Here is a 23127-nt window from a genome sequence, read left to right as displayed (position 1 = left end):
GAATAAATCTATCCACTCCAACTTTATGTCATATGATTCATTCAATATATTATTGAAGGAATAGCTATACTGCAAGAATAATTTCCCACCAATGAAGGGACGGAAATCAAGTTGTTCAATAAAGGATTTTAAAGAAGAAAGAGAATGTGGGGTAAATCGAGTCGTCTAGTAAAGGGTTTTAATGTAGAAAGATAATGTGGAGTTCACAAGTGGGACCGTGGGATGTGTGAGGGCGAATGCAAGAATTTACATAATGACTCATGACAATTCATTTCCCTATATTATTGTAACCTCAAGCCATATCTTTGTGCTCAAATACTTTTCTTCACACTTTTTAACATTTGAAGGCAAAATCAATCCCAATATTTGATGAAAATGGGTCATAGACTCATAGTCCTTAACTAATGTGACAACCGAGATATAAGATGGCAAAAGACTTTAATGATGTATTTTTGGTTTGGCATAATGTTCCTCCACTAGATTTTTTTTCCTTGTCCATTTGCATAGCGTGCATTAATGCTTTCTTGTATTAATCTCTCTCATCCCTCTTATGAAATGACATTTACTCCCTATTGTATGTGGAGATGGATAGAGATAGGGAACTCAATCCCTTTTATGAGAATGAGTTCTCTACCTAGAAGCGTACCTCTATGCATCACACCCCTCCTGGTTGCTTGCAAAGGCAAATCGCTAGGGCTGGGGGCCACACTCTCAGACAATCTATTGAGAAGAGACGTAGGCTATGCCAATGGCATCTTATCTCTCTCCTCTTTGCTCCCTATTGATGAACTGCATTTCATTTCGTTGCTCCCCATTGGTTGACTCTCCATTCAATTGGCAAGAGAACCCCTCACTGATTTACTTGGGGGGTGGGGGAAAATGGAAAATCCTCACAGAGGTAATGTAGGAATGCTTTCCCACAACCTTTTACAATCTAAACATGTAATCCTCCCTTGTAGATTCAAATCCTTTACAATGGCATTGGAAGCCCAGTACACACCTGAAGGTTGGGAGAACCTGCGAATGTGTGTCGGAATCCTTCCAGCCATCAGATTAAGATACATGCTGAGATACTGAAGAACCTTGCAATGACACTCATTTTTGGTAAGCGAACCCATGTTGACGAAACCGCTTCCTACACCATAAACGATGTGGTTCTATTGGAAACGTGTGTGGCGTAGCGTCCCCACGATTTTGTGAGGTTAGCAAAACTCGAAGAAGAGGAAGACGCAAGACGCCAAGAGGACAGGGTTCTCTGTAGTCTTTAATCGTCCTGTACTCACTTGGAAGGGCATCATTTATGAGGAATTGGCATATTTCCTTTATAATCCCATGCCTTGCTTCCTCGTCTAAATCGTCTTATCTTCCTCTGGACTCCGGAGGAGTCTAGATTCTAAAGTCTACACTCTTAACCATCAGAGGCGAAGTGGAGGGGAAAAGGAGTCGAGAAAGGCAAAATGAGCTTCGAAACCAAACCCATTCCGATTCCGCTTCTCCTCCTGCTCGTCATCCTCTTCATGTCCTCTCTGAATCCCGTCCTCAGTATCCCTTCCGTTCCATCAAATTCAAGCTCAGTTCCGACTCCGACTCCATGGCCGCTCCAATTCCACTCCATCCTCTTAATGAACTACAGCGGCTCACTCCAAATCATAGACCTCTGGTACGACTGGCCCAAGGGACGCAATTTCAATATCATCCAGAACCAGCTAGGCAAGCTCCTCTACGATCTCGAGTGGAATAACGGCACCTCCTTCTTCTACACCCTTGACTCCTCCAGAGAGTGCCGCACTGCCCACCTCGAGGTGGGCATCCTTCGCCCAAATTGGCTCCAAGATGCCAATTACCTTGGTCAGCAATACGTTGATGGCTTCCTTTGCAACGTTTGGGAGAAGGTTGACTTCATTTGGTACTACGAGGATGTCGCCACCAAGCGTCCCGTCCATTGGGCCTTCTACACAGGAAGAAATGCTCATGTGATGACGTTCGAGGTGGGCGCAGTGCTCGAGGACTCCAAATGGCAAGCTCCCGTTTACTGTTTCGACAAGAGTGGGCAAGATAATCTCACCCCAGAATTCCAATCAGTTGCCGCTGCTCGTTCGAATTTCATTTCCGCGGAAGGGGTCTTGAGAGGTTCAATGTAGCTGCTGCTGCTGCTTCTTCTTGCCCTCCACCCGACCCCCCATCTCACTGCGTTTATCTGAGTAAATTCTGTAATGGGGATGGGGAAGCCAATCTTATGGTTTCTTTCTCCAACTCTCTCTTGTACCATAAGAAATAGACCTATGTAAACTCGTTCTCTGTTCTTGTTTTACCAATAAAGTGCCTTTGTGCATTTGTTTTCATACTGACGCAGTTGTATCCATTACTATTGATGATGGGTCTGTTGACACCAAACTGATAAAGATTAAAGAATGAGGTTTACACCACAGTCAATGGCTTCATACATACATCACGATGAAGCTAACTACTAAACCAGACATTACAAATCATAGTTTCTCCCCTTGGACTCAAATGACAACCATAAAATTAAGTGCAATGGTACCAAGAAGAAAAAGAAGTGGAACCAATGCCAGCATCATTAGCCCCATCTTGATTCAGTTCTGGTAACAAAGTTAGACATGAAATAAAAGAATGGTGTGGATTCAGAGGTACTATACAAAACCAGCCATTTACTTGATACGCCAGATAAGTGGAGTGGAAAAAGCAATTCTTCCTGCCTGTGAATGTTCTCTGAAGGATTAGTTATGACTTCAACAGCTCGAATACATGAGAAGAGAAGAAACTTGCCTACCAAAGACGGCATCAAGCAGCATTACTACTTCCTTGTCTTGCCTTGAGCACTAGTTCCTCCGTAGTGGTGCCAATGATCTCATTAGCACGCTTCAAGGATACGCAATAATATCTTCCAATGGTATCCTGAATTCACAAATTTTCCAGTCGTCAGTTCAAGAAACAAGTTCAAAGTATGTTTTTGAACATATAGGACAGACTCCTCAATCCCATCCTTTATTCACTCCATCAGATTCAAAAATTTGAAAAAGGTTCTTCTGTCCGCTTATGAATTCAAATATTTTATTTGAATAACTAGTTACTTCTTTTTGTATTATTAGAAATCATTTACAAATGCGAAGGCCGACATTGATAAAGACAATTGGAGTACTTTTATCAACTGAGTAAGATCTCATTTTCAATTCCATTTGTAGACCAAAAGACAACAACAGATCCAGATCACCCAGTTGGTTTTTTTTTCTGCATAGGCACTCTCACAAGAGCTATTTCAGTGAGAATTGGAAAAATAGAGATACCAATGTAAAACTCACCCTACTAACAATGCCCAGCTTCTCCAACTTTTGGACTGCATCATCCACTTCAAAGTTGCATCGCTCACCAAACTCCTCTTCAATTAGTTCTTCACACCGATGATCAAGATCCTACTCATCACAGAATCACAATAAATCAGATTCCACATTCAAATGTTCTAGAGATTGTATATCTTAGAAATACATACCTCTTTTGTAGCTTTACCCTGTTCCATCAAAATAAAGAAAGAAATGATGACCTCTTTGACCTGTATATTCAGATTAAGGTGCACAAAGTTGAGAAACTCGTAATTCACTTGCTGGGTGTTAAAATTTGAATTGGGAAAAATGGCTTGATGATGGGTGGCTCATACTAAATGAAATAATAAATAAAATAAAAGAAACAATTGTTGATAAAAGGATAATGTATTGTATTGGTATTGCCTTGTAGACATGATAGAAAAGAACTATTGTTGATTCAAACAGTCATCATTCATCCAAAGCTTTGGCGACTTTGGCATGAACTAAGTTTTAGAAGTGGACACACTATGTAGGCAAAAAATTCCAAGTCTGTCATGTGACCTACTGAATTTCTGGGTTTCCTGACTACCCACCCCCCACGCCCCCCCCCCCCCCCAAAAAAAAAAAAAAAAAAAACAATAAGATGCTGTCAAACTTTAATAAGCACTTGAAAAATACCCAGCAAATCCTTGTACCATAGATTCTAGAATCCACTGAGAACTCAACGACTTGGAAAAACCAGGTTAGAATAAAGACTTTTCAAGTCAAATCTATTCCAAATTTTCAATTAGAGCTTATTTTTTAATTTTTATTTTTTTATGGATTCATATTAAGAAAGAAAATTATATTCTGGATTGGTGCCTACTTCTTGTTGAATCACATCATCACACAAGTGAAGAAGAGTGCCCTTCCCACTATCCAATTGTTTGTCGTACATGGATTGTGTAATCAAGTTCTGATAAGTGACCATGTTCTGCTGAAACCTACAGAAGAAGATCCACATGAACCATATTAGTGATCAGGAACTCAAACAGAGCAAGAGTATAGTGTTAGTAATCTCCCTGTAATGAAAGCACAGGTCACAAATCACATTTTTTTGGGTAAAAAAAGCACAGATCATATTACTCTATATGGCCAGTGGGAAACCCAATTCGGTTGCCTTAAGCAATGAGATCCCATTATCCCACTGATAGCATGTGCTTTGCCCATCAATGAAACAAGCAAGTTTAAGTACCCAAACACATCCAATTCATAAGAAACAATGTTCAACACTTAACGTGAAGTAGATCTTCGCGCAGTAGCCAGCCAGTCCAGAGAGGATGGCAATAATGACCCAAAAGTCAGCTTTAGGCATTTCAAGTGAACCGAAAAGAGCAACCTAAAATAAAGTGATTGCAGGTGTCAGAAATAGCATGATCAAAATAAAGAACAGTACACATTAATCTTCAAGGACATTGAATAACTGACCAGCCCAAGGACAGCCGAAACAAGGAATTTGACCCAATCCATCGGTGTCAAACTTGGATTTTTCTTCTCTGGCTTTTAAATGTAAGAAAGAAATATTAAAATAATAATAATAAACAAATAAATAAATAAGCCAATATCAGCTAATTGACTAAACACAGCTGTAACAAATAATTACAGTAAAAACACTCATACCAGGAAATGAAACAGTGGGGGACGGAAAGGTTAAGGAATTCACCAGAACTATTTCCATATCAGCCATGGGAATGTTTTTAAAATGTTTCACATATATTCCTCGATCTGGTTTGGTTTCTGGACTTGCTCGCCTGGAGAGTAATCATGCTTGTGTAAATAAAAAAGAAATCACTTTCCATTCTTTTTATGTATAATGTTGAGGGAGTGGGGATATGAAATTGTACAAACATACTCGCAATTTTTCACATGCTAAAAGGAATTTGATAAATAGACTGGTATCACCACCTGTGTGGACTGCAAACACTTTTTTTATTGGAACCATCAAATGGTGGATCTTTTGGGAAATCCATTTTATTTATATAAACATATAAATTGTATACTCTCTTGAAACTCTTTTTCATCAATGGTAATATATGCCCAACTTCATATTATAGGCTTATGGCAATGGTTTTGATGGTAAGCTCTGTTAACACACTGAGATTCTAACTTTCAATTCAACCATACGAAAAAAGAAAAAAAAAAGAAGACAAATAACTAGATAAAAGGTTTATACCTGTATACAACAATCATCCTGTCAAAAGTTGGCTCTTGAATTGTGATTTTGTTAAGCAAGTTACGCAAGCTGGAGAGACACCGAATGAAAATGACATTAAATATCCCACATCAAACATCAAGCACCCAACAAGGGTGACGATTGGATTACATCAAAGGTCATTTGATGGTGCAACCTTTTTTGTGCACCATGCAACACATACATAGATACATTCATAAGTAACCCTCCCACCCCCACCCCACCCCCCCAAAAAAAAAAAAAATTGATAACATTAATATATCCCTAAGGTTTTTTTCTTTCACCATAAAATATTTTATAGAATAATTATTTATTTATAAATTTCCTTTAATATTGTTCTGCTATTTGGCATTTTTTTTGTTGTACATGACCAAGAATGACATTTGAACATGGGGAAAGAATCTAGCTAGACGATGAGGGTGGAGTCTTCCATGGGTGTCAAGAGTACCAATGATCAAGATAGCATCACCAATTTGGGAAAACAACATTCTGAATTTTGAAGTGGTTGTTTTCCAACTTTTTGTATTGCATTACGATAAAATATTTTCCCCCTTTCTAATCTGTATACAATTTTGCGTTGATTTTCAATAAATACCATAATATATTACAGCAAACAAACACCGCCTAAAAAGAAAGTAAATTCTGAAATTCCAGACTTAAAACTTATCGTCTGAATCATCGATAAAAAATGTATTCTTTGAATGGATTAAATCACCTTATCCACATCAGCATTGATCGGACTGATCCTGACCCTGATCAATCCTTCATTCCATGGCCAATCAATGTCGCTTATGTTAAGCCTGGTCCCTAAGTAATACATAGTGATTCTTACTTGAACTGACTAGATCAGCGATAACGTGCTCCATCAACAAAGGTCACCAATTCACTACTGGTAGGAATTCTAAAATGTCCCAAAAATGCATATCATAGTAATGAATTCAGTGGACAGGTTAGAATTCACACCAGTAGTGAATTTGGTTTCCCCAATACAACTCTCTATTTACATCATAAAATGTCTATTGCACATGAAAATAAACATAGAATTATGGAATGGCAGATTAAGGCACCATTACTATTCTCACCCTATCCCAATAATTCGGATACAGTTCAAAACTAAGATGACCTTAAATAGAGTTGAATGGTGGAATATAATTCACCTAGCTGAACACATTTAGTTGGGTGGAAAAGGCTTAGTTGAGTAGAGCTATATTCAAACCTGAGCTGCATATTTTCAATTCGTATCCGTTCAACATATAGGTCATCTTCCTTCACTTCATTGATAATTTCATCAGTTTTCTTTGGATCTTCTTGTTTTTCTTGTTGTTGTTGTTGCACCATTGGCTTTCTGGACAAAATACGTTGTACTCTGCAACCACCATAGCTCACAAAATAAAGTAAAAAATAAAGAATACTTAATACTTCCAAATCAAGAAATATCGTCATTTGAACTCAAAATAATTCTCATTAGATTTATGGCGACCATTGCTAACAATTTACCATATTCCCTTATAAAACATGCTGACAAGTTAACAATTTTGATGTGTGAAAACCATAATACCAAATTTAGTGTTTCAGGATCAGCCCCCTACTCAATCGATAGGTAACTTGTGACAAGCCTAAATCATGGATTTGATACCAGCTCATCAATAAGGGAAAAGATTGTAACTTTCCCCCCTCTAAAATCCTGATAAATACTAAACGAGTTTTATCCCCCCCCCCCCCCGCGGGAAGATATAAAATAAAATAAAAGGAAAGAAAGATAAATACTAAACTAGAACTGAGCAATTTCTTCTATAATATCTCAAAGCTAGTTTCTCTATCTAGTTTTGCATTGACATTGCAAGGACTTAACATCATCCAACATCCAATTTTAATAAAAATGAATTCCCAAGAAAATAACTCTTCCAAATGATATAAATGACAGGTAATCAAGATAAAAGAAAAAGAACCACTTACCCGGTTACCCTGAGAAGCCATCCCCACAAACGTGCAATGAGCATCATATCCAATTTCTCCATGAAAAAGTAATCAGTTGTTCGGTCAATTCCAATGCCCCGACGGAAGATTATGTACTTTTCATGCACATAGTGTACCCAATATTAGTCTAAAGCTGGAACATATTTGAGCATTTCCTTCAGTTTTCAAGTTTTTGCATACATACCCTGACATTAAAGAACATTGAAATACCCTCAGTTTCCATTCTCTAAATTAATTTCCCATTTCATTTTTCCCATCCTTTTTTTCTAACTAATATTCCTATATCCCAACTTTACCTACTTCTTCTCATCCTCCATCAATTTTTAGCTGTTGGTTGTCTGCCACAAAAATACTTCATTTAATTGTGGTTAGTGAAGTGGCATATCTGTAAATTCAATGTTAAGCTGAGGGTATTTTCATATTCCTAAACCGATTGGAATTTATGTTCTACAATGCCAGCGGTAAGGATTTAAAGGACCAAATAGTGTGAAGGGCCAGATGCAAAAACCAAAAAAATAAGTCAACGACACCAAAACATCAAGACATGCAGGATAGCTGCAAAAAGCATGTACATGGGATTGGACAAAAACAAGAGAGACAGCCCACAGAGCAACAGTATATAATAAAAGTTCAGTGGCATAATCAATAGAAGTTTGTTATACTGCAGTGCTCAAAATTTTAATTTTGATTTGCTTCAAATCTTCCAACCATGAAGATAAGCAAAGCTTCAATAGATATTTCTCCTTTCCTATGCCATAACTGTTATATGAACATTTTTAGATGCTATTCCAACGTCAGCAGCTTTGAATTTCATGCCTTGCAAATTTAATATCCCCCCACCTTTCCAATTACTGGATAGGACACCCATAAGGCCAAGGTGCATCATCCTAAACCCCAAAAAATTCATTCATACCCTCAACCAGCCTCTCAGAACCCCTCCCTGTTCATTCCAAGCGCTCAATGTAAAACAGAACCTCTCCTTCCCATCAAACCGCATCCATAATTCTTGATTTCAAGATTCTAAAATTCATCTCCTCCCACTCCCCTCAAAAAATTAAAAAAAATAAAATAATAATAATAATAATAAAATAATGGAAACGGTTCATGCATAATGAAATCTAGCATACAAGAGAAGCTGCCATCTCTTTCCCTTTATCTTTGTTCTCCTTTCCTTTTCCTCTTCATTCTTCTTCTTCCTTCTCTCTAACCCAAACCCTAAAATTCCATATGGGCCCTCCCACGGGATCCCATAGGATGATAATAGCTATCCTATTTACCGCTGTTCAGATAGACAGAAAGATGTGGAAATAATAAATGAAAAAAGGATAATTCCAACTAATTAATTCAAATTTTTGTATGGAAGGTCTCCTAGTGATAGTCATCATAGTTGTCATGGCACCAAGGTGAGCCAAGATGCTGTCCAGGAGTCGAGCCTTGGAGCATAGGTTTCTAGGAGCTCGCCTAGGCTAAGCCTGATTGATCAGTGTGATCACCCCAACCCTATAGAAGAAAGTTCACCTATACCCAGCCACTCTGGTAAATACATTTCTTTCCCAAACATTTAGCCCATCTCATTTGCAAAAGTATTCCAATTATCCATATACTCTATACATTGACCTCCCTGAAATATGACACCCCAGAGAACCAAAAAATATACCAAAGATAAATGCTCTTTCTTGATACTGACAGAGTTTATTCTTCTTTGTTTTCAATTATACTGAATTTTCTCTCCATCTAAACAAACCATACCACAGCAAAAGGAAGCAACTTCCACACAATATCACCTACATCACAAGGACTTCCCTCCAACTCCACTAGCAGAGAAAAAAAGAGAGTTACGAAATAACCATCCCACCTTCATGATCAAAAGGCGTCCCCCCAAATCACGAATGCAAGATCAAAAGAGATTACAAGTAATTTGCACCTTCCACTCCACGCCACACAGCTTACACAGATCCTCAATCTCCACCCCCTTGTAACCAAATCAATAGTAAGAATTTTTTCCGACATTGCAGTCCACGTGAAGAAGCATTCCCCAAGGAGGAACCCAGATAATTGGTCTACTTAGCAGTAATATGGAGTACACACTAATCAATCAATGATCATTCAACCTTCACCAAAACAAGCAATACATCAATGAAATATTCGTTTTCCAATTACCATGATTCTAGGGCTTAGTTATACTACTTTTCCCAATTTTAACCCCATGGTTACAATATTTTTCAATTTACCCCCTAAAGGACAAGGTGCACCATAAAAGAATATACCACACATTGTTTTTGAAAGGGAAAAAAAAAGGTGCTTGCCTAGTAAGTGCACACCTTGCCCATTCTGATGCACCTTAGGGCCTAGGTAAGGTATTACTATGGTAGCTATCAAATAGTGCTTCGACATGCCACTCTCCCAACCTTCATGTCTGCCAACTAAAGGGTGACGCCATGTTTTTGTTCTTTGAAAGAATGAAAGTAAGTTTAGAGTCAGAATAGCCTGAAGTCATATATGATGGGTTTTTAAATATTTTAGCTTAGTCAATAGGTCACTTCTAGAGCCCCGAGTTCGCTTAAATAAAAATATCCCTTCAACAGAAGAAATATAAGCCAGCAAATGGTTTTCAACACATAGCATTTGATAGAAACCTGTTAGTAACTGTACATCTAAACACAAGTACCTTATCATGAAATTCTGGAAGGTTTTCACGAGGATGCTCTTCAAAAAACCTTTTCAAAAGTTTGGTGTCAAGCTACAATCAACAACATATAAATATTTTTAGTAAATGTAAAGAATGTATGAGGAATCAAAGTAGAAAAGATATATAAGAAGTGGTTAAAACCTTCGATTTATCAACAGTGATAGGAAGATTAAGGAGATACTGCCCAGACTGTGCAACTTCAATCTCCTCATTGTTTGTTATCTTGAAATTGCTCTTATCCATCACCTAAGGGAAAGAGATAAGGAAAATATCCAGAAGGAGAATGGAAAGACCGAGATCACACAGACATGTATGAACTAAATATTCGTTACACATGAGGAATTTACAGTACCACAAGGTCATGTTATAAGATATTGAATGAAATATTAAAAATCTAGCAAGTGCTACTATCGGCAGCCCAAAGAAAAATGAAAGCAGTAAAAAAAATGTCTTACTACGGATCACCCGCATAAAGGATTTTTACAACGGCACGAAAAATATTATGATGGAAAAATCCCCTGATACGAAATTATGCTAGGTTAATACATCAATTTTATGTTTTGCCATGAAGCCATCAGTTTTATCAAATCAATTTTTGACCTTAAATTAAGTTGGACCATAGAGGAAAGACTCTATATTGTGTCCATAGCTGATTATATCCTGAAGATACTACTGAAGGGGAGAGTGGCAGCTCTAGTTGAGGTTTTATGCCAAGCAAAGATACATTATCATAGAAAAATATGTGATAAATATTCCTGGAAATTGACAACCACACAACAACATTTCACTATTGTAGGGAACTGTATCCGATTTATCAAAAGAAAAGGTAGCACGTGTGACTTGTATGAATTTGGTTACCAGCAAACAAGCTCTGGCTTAGCTTGGAGATCCATTATTCTTGTGCCTAGTTTAGGTTCCAGAAAGTTCTAATCAACATAGCTGGGAATTAGGAATCTAACTGAAAATCTTTCAAACTATATTGATTAAGACTATTGAAATATATTCATTACCCTGTTGTAATTTCCTACTTGAATCCGAGTAATCTGGTTGACAAGTTAAGGCAGAGTTCAATTACATATTTATTACGTTTTTGGGGTAGTGACAAATTCAATGTTGGTAATAACTGGACAAATTTTCATTTTATTTTTTGTTAATTGCATTTCCCACCCTTCACTATTCTAATAGAAACAACATGCTGAAAATGCAATCAGCAGCTCACCTCAAACAGGTATGCCAGGAAGTTCTGTTCAAGAACATCGATCTCTTCAGGGGATAACTTCTGTTGCGCCAATTTCTGAGATCCATGAACGGGGTCGAAGAGGGAGTACAATTGCTACAGACAAGACATGCATATTCAATTCTAAGACAAATATTAATGATTAAATCACTCAATGCAGAAACATGACTCGTCAGAACATCAAATGCAGCTAAATGTAAAGGTTCACTCAGAAAAAAAATTGCAGTACAGAACTTGGCTATACCATCAGATCCTCGAACTGCAGAAAATACCAAGCTCGAATTGTGTATTCAACTCTCTTGCAGAGCTTTATAAACTCAGCACGGTCAGAACCATGTTCTGCAAGACAGTAAAATGTTTTAGGCATCGAGGTTCGGTCAAGAGACTCAAAAGAATCAAGACCCGAGAAGGAACATGATCCAAACTAAGTCGTTGAAAGGTTGCATGAGATTGTAATACCATTTCAAAAACCAGTTTTCCCACAACGAAAAATAGTGTTAAACATGCATATGATTGAAAAGAAATTGGAAAAACACACAACCAAATCAGATTTCAGAAAATGCGATTACACTAAATCAAACATCACACAGACATCAATCCAATTTGTGGGGGTATGCATCAACGGAGAAGGGGGGGGGGGGGCGGTGTGCCATGAATGAAGATATGAGCAGCAGAAGAGATAGAAGCACCCACGACTCAAAAACGGAAACGAGCAAATATTGACCATTTCTCCAATATCCTTTCTCTCCACGAAGTTACAATGTTGGAATTGTTCCACAGGAAGAGTAAATACAATTTAGGCAAGCCACATAGCAAAGTTTAAGAATAACAGAGGCCATGGAAAAATGGGAGACCTGCAATATGAAATTTAAGGGAAGAACAAAAAATTTAAATAACGTATGCACCTATGAGGTTGGCCAAAGACATTATAAGCTTAGGCTTCAAAATGGGAATAACAGCTTCCCGCTCCAACCTAATGACGTCTTTGTTCTTTTTATCCATCTCTGCAAAAATGAAGAGAAGTGAAGAGAACCCCCACTTAAATAAACGATGGCTAACAACAGTAAGCAGTGGGAGCGATATAACGGGTTCTCGATCTCTTCCCTCTTAGAATGATAGTTTCCACTCCAGACTCCGGACTGCAGAGAGAGAGAGAGAGAGAGATTAGAAGTATATCTTCAAAGCGTGAGCAAAATTCGAGAGATCAAGTGAAGGGTTTTCTTTGGAATCCATTCCCCTTATGCTTGGCAGACAAGGAAGGAAAACTGGAGAAGGGATCGTGCAGCAGTAGCAGGTAACTGTGCACTTTAATTCGGAAGGATTTGAATCGTAAAAATATCGGTTACCAGAATAATCCAATCCAATCCCAATCCACCCCCTTTAAATTTCACAGTTGTGTAACGTTCGGAAGGATACCTCAGATTTAAGAGAGCACATTAAATAAGGAAAAATATAGACAACCGAAAAAGCACCACCGTTGGATCGCCTATGTGGATAGTTCTTAGCCGCCCTTTTTTATTTTTTTTTCTTTTCCAAGTATCCCTATGATGTAACTCGTCGAAAAATACAATGAGGGTGTTTTCGGTATTTTAAAATTTGATATTGACATCAATCGCATATCAATCTCATAATGATGTTTTATCATTTGCCTTTTTCTTGATACATGCCTCAGTTTCTAGTGTGTACATGCCCCACCAGTTGGGAAGGAAAAGGGCAGAATGAGGATAAGATCACATATAATCCTGATCCAAAATAGGGATTAGGATTGTAGAAAAACTATTCTCATACAAAAACTCGATCCATCTTCATGGGATATTATGCACATCGACTTGAGAGTCAAAATCACCTCCCATACCTTCCACGTAAGGCGGGGGGGTTGACATGTACCTCCACACCATACATGCAGTGTATCGGTATAGCGTATAGGGAGGTGATCCCAACCCTAGACTTAGACCCCATCATACATTAACACATGGCCAGAAAGCCACTGTGTTTAAATGTTTTCCAAGCCTCTACTTCATTTTTTATTTTATTTTAATTTCCTTCTTTACTTTCAAATTAATTGCAAATTTTTGGAAATAAAAGTAAGTAAAAATATTTTTAAAAATAAAATCAAATTTATTAAAAATCATGATTTTGTAAGTAACTTAAAACCTTAATAATAGTACATGCTATTGCCATTTAAATGGGTTGGAAAAGCTTAGCATGGTCCACATGGTTGTGTTTCGGAAATAAAAGGCTGGGCTTCGTATGCCTCTCCTTTCATTGTATTGTTATCTGGACCTTTCTAGCTTTTGACCATGATTTTTTGCCACATGTAAGAATCCATTCAGACTAAAATTTTACATATGGATGGGGTTCATGGACCCTAACCGAAGGGCTAAAATGGGGCCATTTAAGACGCTGCCACCACATGTCAGCTATTGCCTGCTCGGGTAACCTACCCGTAATTATCTTAATTATCTATGAAAAAGGAGAAGGGATTGTTAGACGAAAACGAGTTGATAAACAAGAATCCAATCTTTCACATGCGAGTAATTTTCTTTTTCAAAATTAGAGAAATTGTTCTCATGAAAGGAAAGGAAAATAAATAAATAAATTATTCACAAAGGTCAAAAAAAAGAAAGAAGGAAACCAGAGTAATCATCCAGACTGGATTAAATTAGATTAGATATGTCCATGCATTAACCCTCTGTTCTACTCCTTCTGGTAGGTATAACTCTTACCACTAGTTCAAAATCGAAAGCCCTTCTCAATCTCTCAAGTGTGATGCAGATTGAGATCACCTTTATTCCTTCCATCATGACCATAACTTTTCCTCAGCCGCGCCCTCTAAATATGTACACCGAGTTGGGCCGTGTCTTGTTTGAATATGTACAAAACTTTGCCGTCCATGCTTTGCATCTTCAGCTTCTCTACCACTCACTCTCTGCTTCACCATCTACCCAAAGAATGATCAGTTACAAAGCCACCGGGCTGCTTGCTCTCACATACTCCTTGAGTCATTGTTTGAAACCCAAATGATGGGCTACACAAGAAGCTCTCTACTGCATGCCCTCACATTATTGTTCAACTTTGCTTATGTTGCGTTCAATCACATTCATGCACCGGAAAACTAATTACGGGGTACAAGGGATCCTCGCTATTGATCCCAGGACTTAAAAAATGATGATTTCTGGATTGAATCATCTATACCAGCAATCTGACCTTGTGCATTCATCCACGACATATTGTTTACTCTCAATGCAGCATTAGCAGTTGCTTCATGACTACTCAAGTAGTTGAATTGGTGAGCCGTTTGCGGGAATACATCACTGCTTCCCACAATTCCCCCATCCATGAAGTCCCTTCCAGGAGTATACTGCTCTGTGAGTCTCATATCATTGTAAAAACGGGTCTGTAATTTGTTGCACTGGGACAGAACACTAAAAAGGCTCTCATCTGCACTGCTTCCGTTTCCCAGGCACAGGCCTGGGGAGGTAGAAACAACCGCACCAGACCAGCCACCATGAGTCTGATGCTCATCCTGAAAGCAATTCTGTCCCAGCAATCCCTCACCAGCCAAGTGAGACTGGATGGGGGTTGATATGCGTACAGGATCAATGTCCCAGTCCTGCACATGGACAGGAGAGAAATGTTCTCTGCTTGGAGGAAGGTTTCTATTTCCACTGGAATGCATGCTCTTCTGGATGACCTGTTGCATGTAAAGCTCCTTCTCTCTCATCTCCCTCTGCTCCAGCAGCTGCTGCTGCTCCTGGAAATGCCTAGGAAGATGACCAGTTTCCAGTGCTCCATCATTTGTTGCCAAAAATTGTAATGTCGGTTGTCTGTGCTCATGAGAGTAGGATGGTAAGAATCCCTGGCCCTTGAAAATTGGTTGAAGTAGCTCATTGCAATATTGGTTTGTGTAAGAATTGATAAATGACCCACCATTGCTCATATGCAAAGCTGGTCCCACAAAATTGGATGCTCCACAGTTGAAAGCTTCCTCAGCATCTTGCTCAGCCATGTCAGATTCCAGATCAATCATGCCAGTTGCCTGCTCTTCTGTAGGCTTTGGTTGTCGGAGTGAGAATTCACCAGCAAATGGATATCCATGGCTCACGGAATTAGTGTGGCAGTGCAAATCTGAAGGGCCAACCACTGGCCATACTTTAGCAGAAGACACCTCAACTTCACGCAAAACAGCATCCTCTGAAGGATTCATGTTTCCTAAAAACTCTAACAGATTTGGAGGGGCACCTTCAGGTTTCAAAATTTCTCGACTGCCCTCTTCAGACTCCGTCTCCATGGGATCTAGTTCGTGACCGTTAAGTGAAGGGATTCGTTCCACAGGCTGATACTGTGCTGATTGAGAAACAGACACATCATCATCTTCAGAGCAATGCATAGCATGTTCATTTTCTGTTTCTCCATTTCCTCTTTGTTCGTCAACCATGCTATCATAGTAAGTTTTCTCCTCTTCCTGACCATCCAATCACCAGTCAACAAAGTCTACATGATATGGCTATGCAAAAAATACAACATGCAGCAAAAAATAAAACATAACAGTGGCAATAGTGATAATAATACTCATGGCACTATGGCAGACATCAATGAATTGTTTTACATAAGAAATTTACATGTAAAAGAGCGAAGAGCCAAACCTCTTTCATTAAATGTTTTTTCTTTCCTAGCAGCTCTTGCTTCAAGGAACACCTCCACTGCTGCTGCTTCAACTGTCTCTCTTTCCAGTCTAAGAAAGCTGCTGGAAGATCTCTGATTGCCAATAGCAACCTATACATACACAGGCTTAGGGGGAAGAAGACTACATAAAGAAAACTACATAGAATGGAAGTTCAAAGGTATGAGTATCCTAAGCCTGCCTCCCCCCCCCCCCCCACTTCTTATGAAATACGAGCATCTTAGGGTAACATTTTAGGTTTTTACTTATTTAGAAAACTAACCAGAAGTCATGCAACTTCTTCCTTTCTTCTTCCTCAAATGTTTCGTATGGTCGTACATGGAAACTCTTGATGTTGCCCAAGACACGATTAAGAGACTTGGATTGAATTCCATCGCCAGATTGCTTCATCCTCTTGACAAGTTGATGCTGCTTCCTGCTGATCTAAAATGCATTAAAAGCAGAGGTCAGTAGTAGAATCTTGATCTTAAGTATCAGAAATATGATTCTGACTTCACAGTTTTCACAATGAAAACTTTTTATGAATATGCAAACCAAGCATTAGATCAATTCACACATTAAAAGAAGCCATTGAGACAGCCAACTAAAGTGGGGCGAGGAAAACCGTACTTAAGTGTACAATGATAAACACCTGGGGGTTTAATATAGTGACTAAATGAACTAGAATGTTATACCGTTAAGAAAATGACCAAATTAATCTTGGTCCACTCTGTCAAGTAGTTAAACCCAATCAAATTGCACCAAACTCTGATTTCTTTTTCCTTATTTGTGAATTGTACTATAATTTGTCAAGAGAGATAAGAGGGTAAGTTACTAGACTCTTACACAGTTGGACCCATCAGCTAATCTATTGGAAATTCTTAGATGCATTTCGAAACGTGAAAGCTCACAAAATTTCCTATTGTACCCGAACAGCAATATATTACAGTTCCAGATAGAAGAACATGAAGAGATGAAGAAAATAATAACAATAATAGGTTCAGGTATACAATTCATGAAATATGAATAATCTTCTGACCTTGAAATAAGACATATACTTGGCACCATCACCAGATTGGATGTAAAGCTTATGTAGTTTTTGATTCTTCTTGGAATTTGCTATGACCCTTGGTTTCTCTGTAACAGCCAATGAATTTCCACACATGTCCCTAACGAATCCTTTCCTACAAACCCAAGGACACCAATTAGATCCTTTCACCACTAAAACCAAGCAACCAAATATAAAGAAAGCAACATACTCCCCACAACATAAGAAAACTATGAGGCTGCTAACAGATTGAGAAGTGCACAGCCCCAAACACCCTCAACGTGTTCCCTCACTTTTTGTTCAAAGAATATAAAATCACCAGAGCACAAGCCAACGAAAATGAAGAACTAATGATAGGTTTGAGCTTTACATGACAAAAAAGATCCAAGAAATAAAAAATATCCACGCAGACGAAAGAATTATACCTGGAAGAGAATGCATGCATTACAAACTCCAATTATATCCTACTTCTATCCTACATGTGCCAAATATTCTGAAAACTGGGAGACAGCACACATGATTCAATGATAATACAAAAGGACATTCTTAGTCGATTATATTTTAATGCAAGAAGGTATCCTCAAAACCCAAATAATGGATGTCAAGGGATAGATCTGCAAAAGGGATTTCCTAGCAACAAGAGGAACAGTCTTGGAAATTAACACAGGAATAAAATTTTCATTGAAGTCAATGTTAGAAAGTGGAAATTACAAACCGGGAAAAACTAAATAGAAAACAGTAGAATCAGTAAAGCAATGAGAGCTGAAATCAGGGATTAATCTTTTTATAGGATGGTCAGAAGACCACCATTGACCATACTCTGGTTCAGCAGGATGATCGACTCTCCAACAAATACTACGACTATTATACCGCATAGAGAAAAGCTATCTCATAAACTCCCAAGTATTTTTAGGATTACCAATAATACTGCAAACCAGAAAAGAAGAAGAAAAAAAAAATGTATTTCCATTCCATCATCGAGGTTCCAAAACTAGCTACAGAAAAATGTTTTGAGTTCCAAAGGAGCATACAATACAATCCATTCATAAAAAAGAATACAAGAGAGTGTGCAGGTAGACGAAAATATGAACATGCCTCAAGAAATAGAAGCGAGTGCTCGCATGTGTACATGCAAGTTTGGTTCCTTAAAAAAATAAAGAGTTCGCGGTTATTCCTCTACTCGTGAAACAAATGAATAATATAATTTGGATATTCTGCTGCCACAAATATGTATGCTTAGCATGTTCAATTTGGAAACCATCTTTATTGGAACTAAAAACCTCCTTTCATGTCATGTCATTTATCCAAAAATGCCTATCCAAAATAATCTATTCAAAAAATCCGGCTGCAAATTGAATGTTTCTATATTTCCGTCTTATCAAGCATTATGAGAATTTGTCAGACAGGAAAAAAGGTGGGTTACACTGTCATGCCTAGAGATTTCTCATTTATTTAAAATCTGAAATGAACTAAATCAATGTTGAATGGATCCTACGAGAACTTGAATATAAAATCAAGAGAACCTCTATAAAGAGATACCAGGAAAAAAAAATACAACCTCCATGTCTTCTGAACAATACTATGCTTTTCTGGATCCTTTCTGTCAGTCCATCTCGCCTTCAACTTCAGAAGATTCTCCAGATTACTGCAAGTATAATGATATTACAACCTTACAAACTTGGACAATCCTAGAATAATACCAAGAGAAAGACCTTAATGAAATCGCTTAAAATTAACATACTCATCATGATATTTCTGGAACTCCAAGTAGTAAGCTCTCTTATTGGCCCTGAAACAACGTTCCTGGTGAAGAACAGCATCTGGGTGAAGATTGCCAGAACAAAGCATAGCACCCCTGCAGCATTAGTAAACAAACAAATTAGCTAAAACTTTGTAGACAATTATAAATCATAGAAACTTTAGGCCCATCACAGTAATCTCCTTTCAACGTAGAGTTGAGATCTCAGCCATAAAAAATAGAAAAATTTTGGTTCCACCACGCACCAACAACAACCACCACCCTAAAATAATTCAAACTGGCAAAGCCATTGGTAGGTTGCCCATATTTGTAACCAAACATGTACCCTTTTATTACATAGAATTATGTTGATCACCAGCTCATTATGATTTTGATCAAGTGATGATATTGGAAATATTACATATTATATCCACTATTGCATCTCCTCCTGTATATAAAAGATGTACTTGGAAATACAAAAAATTAGGTCCACCAAAATGTGCCAGCACATATTCAAGAAATCAAACCATAACCAACCACCTCAAAAATCATTTGAACTGGTTAAACAAAAGATGGCAAATCAGACATAATTAAAAATGAAGAATGCATTATTATGACATAATTAACCTGAGCAAACAGGGCAATATCATTTTGATTAAGTGTGGTAAAAAGATTAAGCTAGATTAGAAGTGAAAATTAGAAGGTACAACCGTACAAGAATTGAAACTTGCCAATTCAGGAAAGGATTTCCAAAGTGAAAGTTTTCCCCCATAAGCAAGGTGTGCACAACTTGCTCCCGATCTGTCCCTTGAGGAAGAAACTGAGTGAGAAAATTTCTCTCTAACTCTGATAGATGTGTCTCCCAAACCTGATAAAAATTCCCAACAGATAAAATAAAATATATTGAAACCATAAAAACATAACAAGTATACATTTGGAACCATAAATACCTCATACGAAAGCACATTTGTCAGATTCTCTAACTCAAAAGTTTCCTGAGGAAGAGAAAGAACATCTGCTAAGGGTGTATAACGATGAGGAGCAGACTCAATAAAAGGATCCAAGTCTCTCCAAGTTATCCCAACCTGTTCCCTCCTGGCAATGGGATTAACTTGATTTTCATCCCACTTAAGAAAAATATGAGAGTTTATCTTCATCATCTTTTGTGTTGGCTCCAGATTCTTCCTCTTTCTTGCTTTATACTGCTCTTGCAAATAGGTACTCACAACACTGGCTCCATTCAATCGCCTTTTCTGCTGACCAGCTGCCATTCTCCGGTAAACGTTCCAAATAGTAACAATTCTACCAGCCGAGCTTTAGAAAACAGTATGAGGTGCCTTTGTGATCCATATTAAGGAGCATCTTCCCTCTTCTGTATGCATACTGGAGACCTCCATTGACAAAGCATATAACCATTACCTCTTTCAACCAAAAATAATAAAACAGTATATCTTCCCTTTCCATTCATGTATACTACCAAACACAAATGTGCAAGGAATTTTAGTTTAAGAATCAAGGCAGAAGAAAAATCTAGACCTGTCAATAATATTTAAAGCTCTCCACATATTCCAAATCTCACCTCACTTGTTGTTTCGTAAGTGTGCAGGATGGTTTGTATAGCAATGGTTCCTTGGAATTTGGATGGTCAAACCTCTATCATGAGTTTGGCCTTCCTATGTTTGAGGGTGATTTCGGACATGGCCAAAACCGAAACATCTCGGATCTCATTTTAACCTTGGGCCTCCTTGGGCTGAAACCCAGGGTCCCTATGTTTCATTTCAGCCAGGCCCAAAATGGAGACAAATTGGAGATTTCGGAGAGTTTCGACCAGGAATTAGTTGCATGATCCACAGAATAATGACCGGTACAATTCCCTTAACAAATTAAACAAGAATGATGTAGACCCCACAGCTAGCTCCTATTTAAGTTACTTTCTTCTCTTCTTTTCTTCATTGCCTCTCTCCACCAAACAGAGCTCCACTCTCCCTTTGGATGCAGTCATGCAGATATTAATTTTGAGGGATAATCAATTAACTAAACTAGCTTTGGTATAACTGTCAAATTTTGTTATGCCACTGCAAGTAACCGATGGCATCAAACACATGTCTAATTGTGACACTCCACAGATTACTCTGAGTACACATTGTGTTAGCAACTTTTTCTTTTCATTACTTGTATCACGTAAGTTTACATCAACTGCACATTACAAGTTCAATGAAGTTTTTCTACTGAACCAAGCCTTTTCCTGTAGAAATGGAGTCAGATACACCTTTCAACCCTTCCCAAAGCCACACCCAACTCTCTCTCTCTCTCTCTCTCTCTCTCTCTCTCTCTCTCTCTCTCTCTCTCTCTCTCTCTCTCTCTCTCTCTCTCTCTCTCTCTCTCTCTCTCTTCAATTTATGAGGATAAAATAAGAAATAGACCGTGAGGCTATAGTTCGGAAAAGAGAAATATGAGTAGATATATAGAAACCAAAAGAAACAGTTAATGGACTGGTCTAATTGGATATAGTATATGTCAATAAGAGAAGTAACATCCGAACCAAGCAAATGGAAAGACTTGAATGGATATGGTCCAATAAAAGCTCCTTTCTGGTGGTAGTAAATAAGTTCAACAAGAGTTATCATAAGCTGCCAAAAGGGGTGGATGTAGTAGATATTCTTTATGCATAATTTCTTACCAATCCAACCCGATACTCAATTGTTTATCTTATAGAAAGATAAATATATTACTATTTCAGGGAGATTAGTGAATCCATCCATGAGGGGTTTTCCAAACACTTTTGTATACAAACTGGACCCACCGAGATTCCACGAAAAATTATAGAAACAACGGTGCATTTAATCATCTTTTCCCTGGAAAGACCACACACCCCAAAATGTCGATCACCTTCATGCCACAGAACTCGGGTAAAAACAGTAATAACAATATGAGAGATATATGTTATCTGCTACCATCCGCAAGGAAGTTCAATCGATTCCGAGCGTCCTCGAATACACTCATCAAAGATTTTCAAGTCCCACAATATTCAAGAAAAAGCAGCAAAAGAAACAACGAAAAAAAAAAAAAATCTTATCCATAAACAACACAAAGGTTTGAATAAAAAAATAAATCCAATCCGTGCATGAATCCCAAAAGACAAAGGAAAGGGTAAGAGAAAAACAAGCAGAATTCAACTAAAAATGAGAAGAAGAATGACAAGAACGCATACCAAGAATCGTAACCCTAGAAATCCCAGTGATGAAAAACAACAAAAAGAGTTGGGATAATACCTGCAACATCTTCAATGGTCCTCCAAGAGAGTCACAGAATCGAAGCATGTAACGCATGGAAGAACTCGTACGAAGAAGAAATGCAAACTATAATGGGAACCGTGAGAGAGAGAGTCTCTGTTGGACTTAAAGACTCGGACACTATTTAGATGGTTTCCGTTTTATCCGCTTCATTCGGCACCGGGAGAACTGAGAGAAGAGAAAGAAGGAGAAGGAGAGAGAGAGAGAAAATTCAGACTCTCCGTCGCGCATATGCACAAGTCACGCTTATACAATAAGGCTCTTTCAACCCCAGGATTGGAATCATGAAGGATCGTTTTCTGACTCGGTAGATGATTCTGATTCCAATCGGTCGGTCAATTGAACACTTACAACCAATCGTCGGGAACCGTTTGAGCCCACAAAATCTCGGTTTGCGCGCTTGGCGTGCGCACACCAAATCAAAAGGGAGTTTACTAAACCGGTTCGCCCCATACCAACCGGTCTTATCGAACAAAAGTTGGGTCACCCTTCTTTCCAACCATACAAATATTTTGAAGAAAACCTATGTCAATTGCCATATTGAAATGTATGATAATATATTTATAAGGGTTTTTATAGGGATTTGGCTCCTCTACAACGCAATAGAGGTGATGGTATAGATCCAACACCTGAAACGTTTTGACATGAAACTCAAAATAAGAACGTGTGCCTCGAAATGTCTTGACATGAAACTCAAAATAAGGTGTGTACCTCAAAAGACTTTAGGGCGTTGAATTTGAGCTACCACCTCTATTGAGCAATAGAGGAGCCCTGCCTTTTTTTCAAACAAATCATCAAACTTCAATTTATCGATTCAATGTTAAATTTTGCCATAAAGAAACTAATTTATTATCTCAGAATGCGTACCAAACGCAGCCAACACTCAAATCCTGCGAATAGAGTGTGTACATTATCACCTAAAAAAAAAAAAA

The 23127-nt window shown here is 38.1% G+C and overlaps 3 protein-coding genes across 8 annotated transcripts; 1 reads left to right on the top strand and 2 right to left on the bottom strand.

Annotated features, from left to right (window-relative positions):
- The first annotated feature begins 1256 nt into the window (after positions 1-1256).
- Positions 1257-2342, top strand: LOC122076512 (uncharacterized protein At4g14100-like). The gene has a single exon (XM_042641829.1). The coding sequence runs from the start codon at positions 1458-1460 to the stop codon at positions 2139-2141; it is 684 nt and encodes a 227-aa protein (XP_042497763.1). The 5' UTR covers positions 1257-1457; the 3' UTR covers positions 2142-2342.
- A 41-nt stretch (positions 2343-2383) lies between these two features.
- On the bottom strand, positions 2384-12840 carry LOC122076511. 3 transcript variants are annotated; one of them, XM_042641828.1, is made up of 16 exons: positions 12359-12840; positions 11698-11792; positions 11436-11549; positions 10358-10462; positions 10196-10267; positions 7507-7622; positions 6767-6916; positions 5533-5601; positions 5023-5110; positions 4788-4859; positions 4598-4698; positions 4186-4303; positions 3509-3568; positions 3321-3431; positions 2788-2916; positions 2384-2717 (listed from the first exon to the last, which is right to left on the bottom strand). In XM_042641828.1, the coding sequence occupies exons 1-15, from the start codon at positions 12453-12455 to the stop codon at positions 2803-2805; spliced, it is 1482 nt and encodes a 493-aa protein (XP_042497762.1). In that variant the 5' UTR covers positions 12456-12840; the 3' UTR covers positions 2384-2717; positions 2788-2802. The 3 variants fall into 3 exon arrangements, with proteins under 3 accessions (XP_042497762.1, XP_042497760.1, XP_042497759.1); XM_042641826.1 differs by having other exon boundaries at positions 2792-2916; XM_042641825.1 differs by having other exon boundaries at positions 2384-2916.
- Positions 12841-13954: 1114 nt separating this feature from the next.
- LOC122077375 lies at positions 13955-22412 on the bottom strand. 4 transcript variants are annotated; one of them, XM_042643313.1, is made up of 10 exons: positions 22175-22412; positions 19988-20293; positions 19853-19897; positions 19634-19770; positions 18906-19019; positions 18723-18809; positions 17156-17300; positions 16400-16560; positions 16100-16229; positions 13955-15918 (listed from the first exon to the last, which is right to left on the bottom strand). In XM_042643313.1, the coding sequence occupies exons 2-10, from the start codon at positions 20171-20173 to the stop codon at positions 14596-14598; spliced, it is 2328 nt and encodes a 775-aa protein (XP_042499247.1). In that variant the 5' UTR covers positions 20174-20293; positions 22175-22412; the 3' UTR covers positions 13955-14595. The 4 variants fall into 4 exon arrangements, with proteins under 4 accessions (XP_042499247.1, XP_042499245.1, XP_042499246.1 ...); XM_042643311.1 differs by having other exon boundaries at positions 19853-20293; positions 22175-22411; XM_042643312.1 differs by having other exon boundaries at positions 19853-20285; positions 22175-22411.
- Between the last annotated feature and the right edge of the window lie 715 nt (positions 22413-23127).

The sequence above is a fragment of the Macadamia integrifolia genome, chromosome 4 (genome assembly GCF_013358625.1).
Source record: "Macadamia integrifolia cultivar HAES 741 chromosome 4, SCU_Mint_v3, whole genome shotgun sequence".
NCBI lineage: Eukaryota > Viridiplantae > Streptophyta > Magnoliopsida > Proteales > Proteaceae > Macadamia > Macadamia integrifolia.
This window is presented reverse-complemented; position numbering and strand designations above follow the sequence as displayed.

Excerpts from the sequence above, each read along its gene's own strand:
- LOC122076512 (XM_042641829.1), top strand. The coding sequence starts at position 1,458 with ATGAGCTTCGAAACCAAACCCATTCCGATTCCGCTTCTCCTCCTGCTC.
- LOC122076511 (XM_042641825.1), bottom strand. The coding sequence starts at position 12,455 with ATGGATAAAAAGAACAAAGACGTCATTAGGTTGGAGCGGGAAGCTGTT. Across the intron at positions 4,860-5,022 it reads CTGATATGGAAATAGTTCTG|CCAGAGAAGAAAAATCCAAG; the intron begins GTGAATTCCTTA and ends TACATTTAAAAG. Across the intron at positions 3,432-3,508 it reads AGGGTAAAGCTACAAAAGAG|GATCTTGATCATCGGTGTGA; the intron begins GTATGTATTTCT and ends TGTGATGAGTAG.
- LOC122077375 (XM_042643311.1), bottom strand. The coding sequence starts at position 20,173 with ATGGCAGCTGGTCAGCAGAAAAGGCGATTGAATGGAGCCAGTGTTGTG. Across the intron at positions 17,301-18,722 it reads ATTGTTCAGAAGACATGGAG|GAAAGGATTCGTTAGGGACA; the intron begins GTTGTATTTTTT and ends TTGGGTTTGTAG. Across the intron at positions 16,561-17,155 it reads AGTATATGTCTTATTTCAAG|ATCAGCAGGAAGCAGCATCA; the intron begins GTCAGAAGATTA and ends AATGCATTTTAG.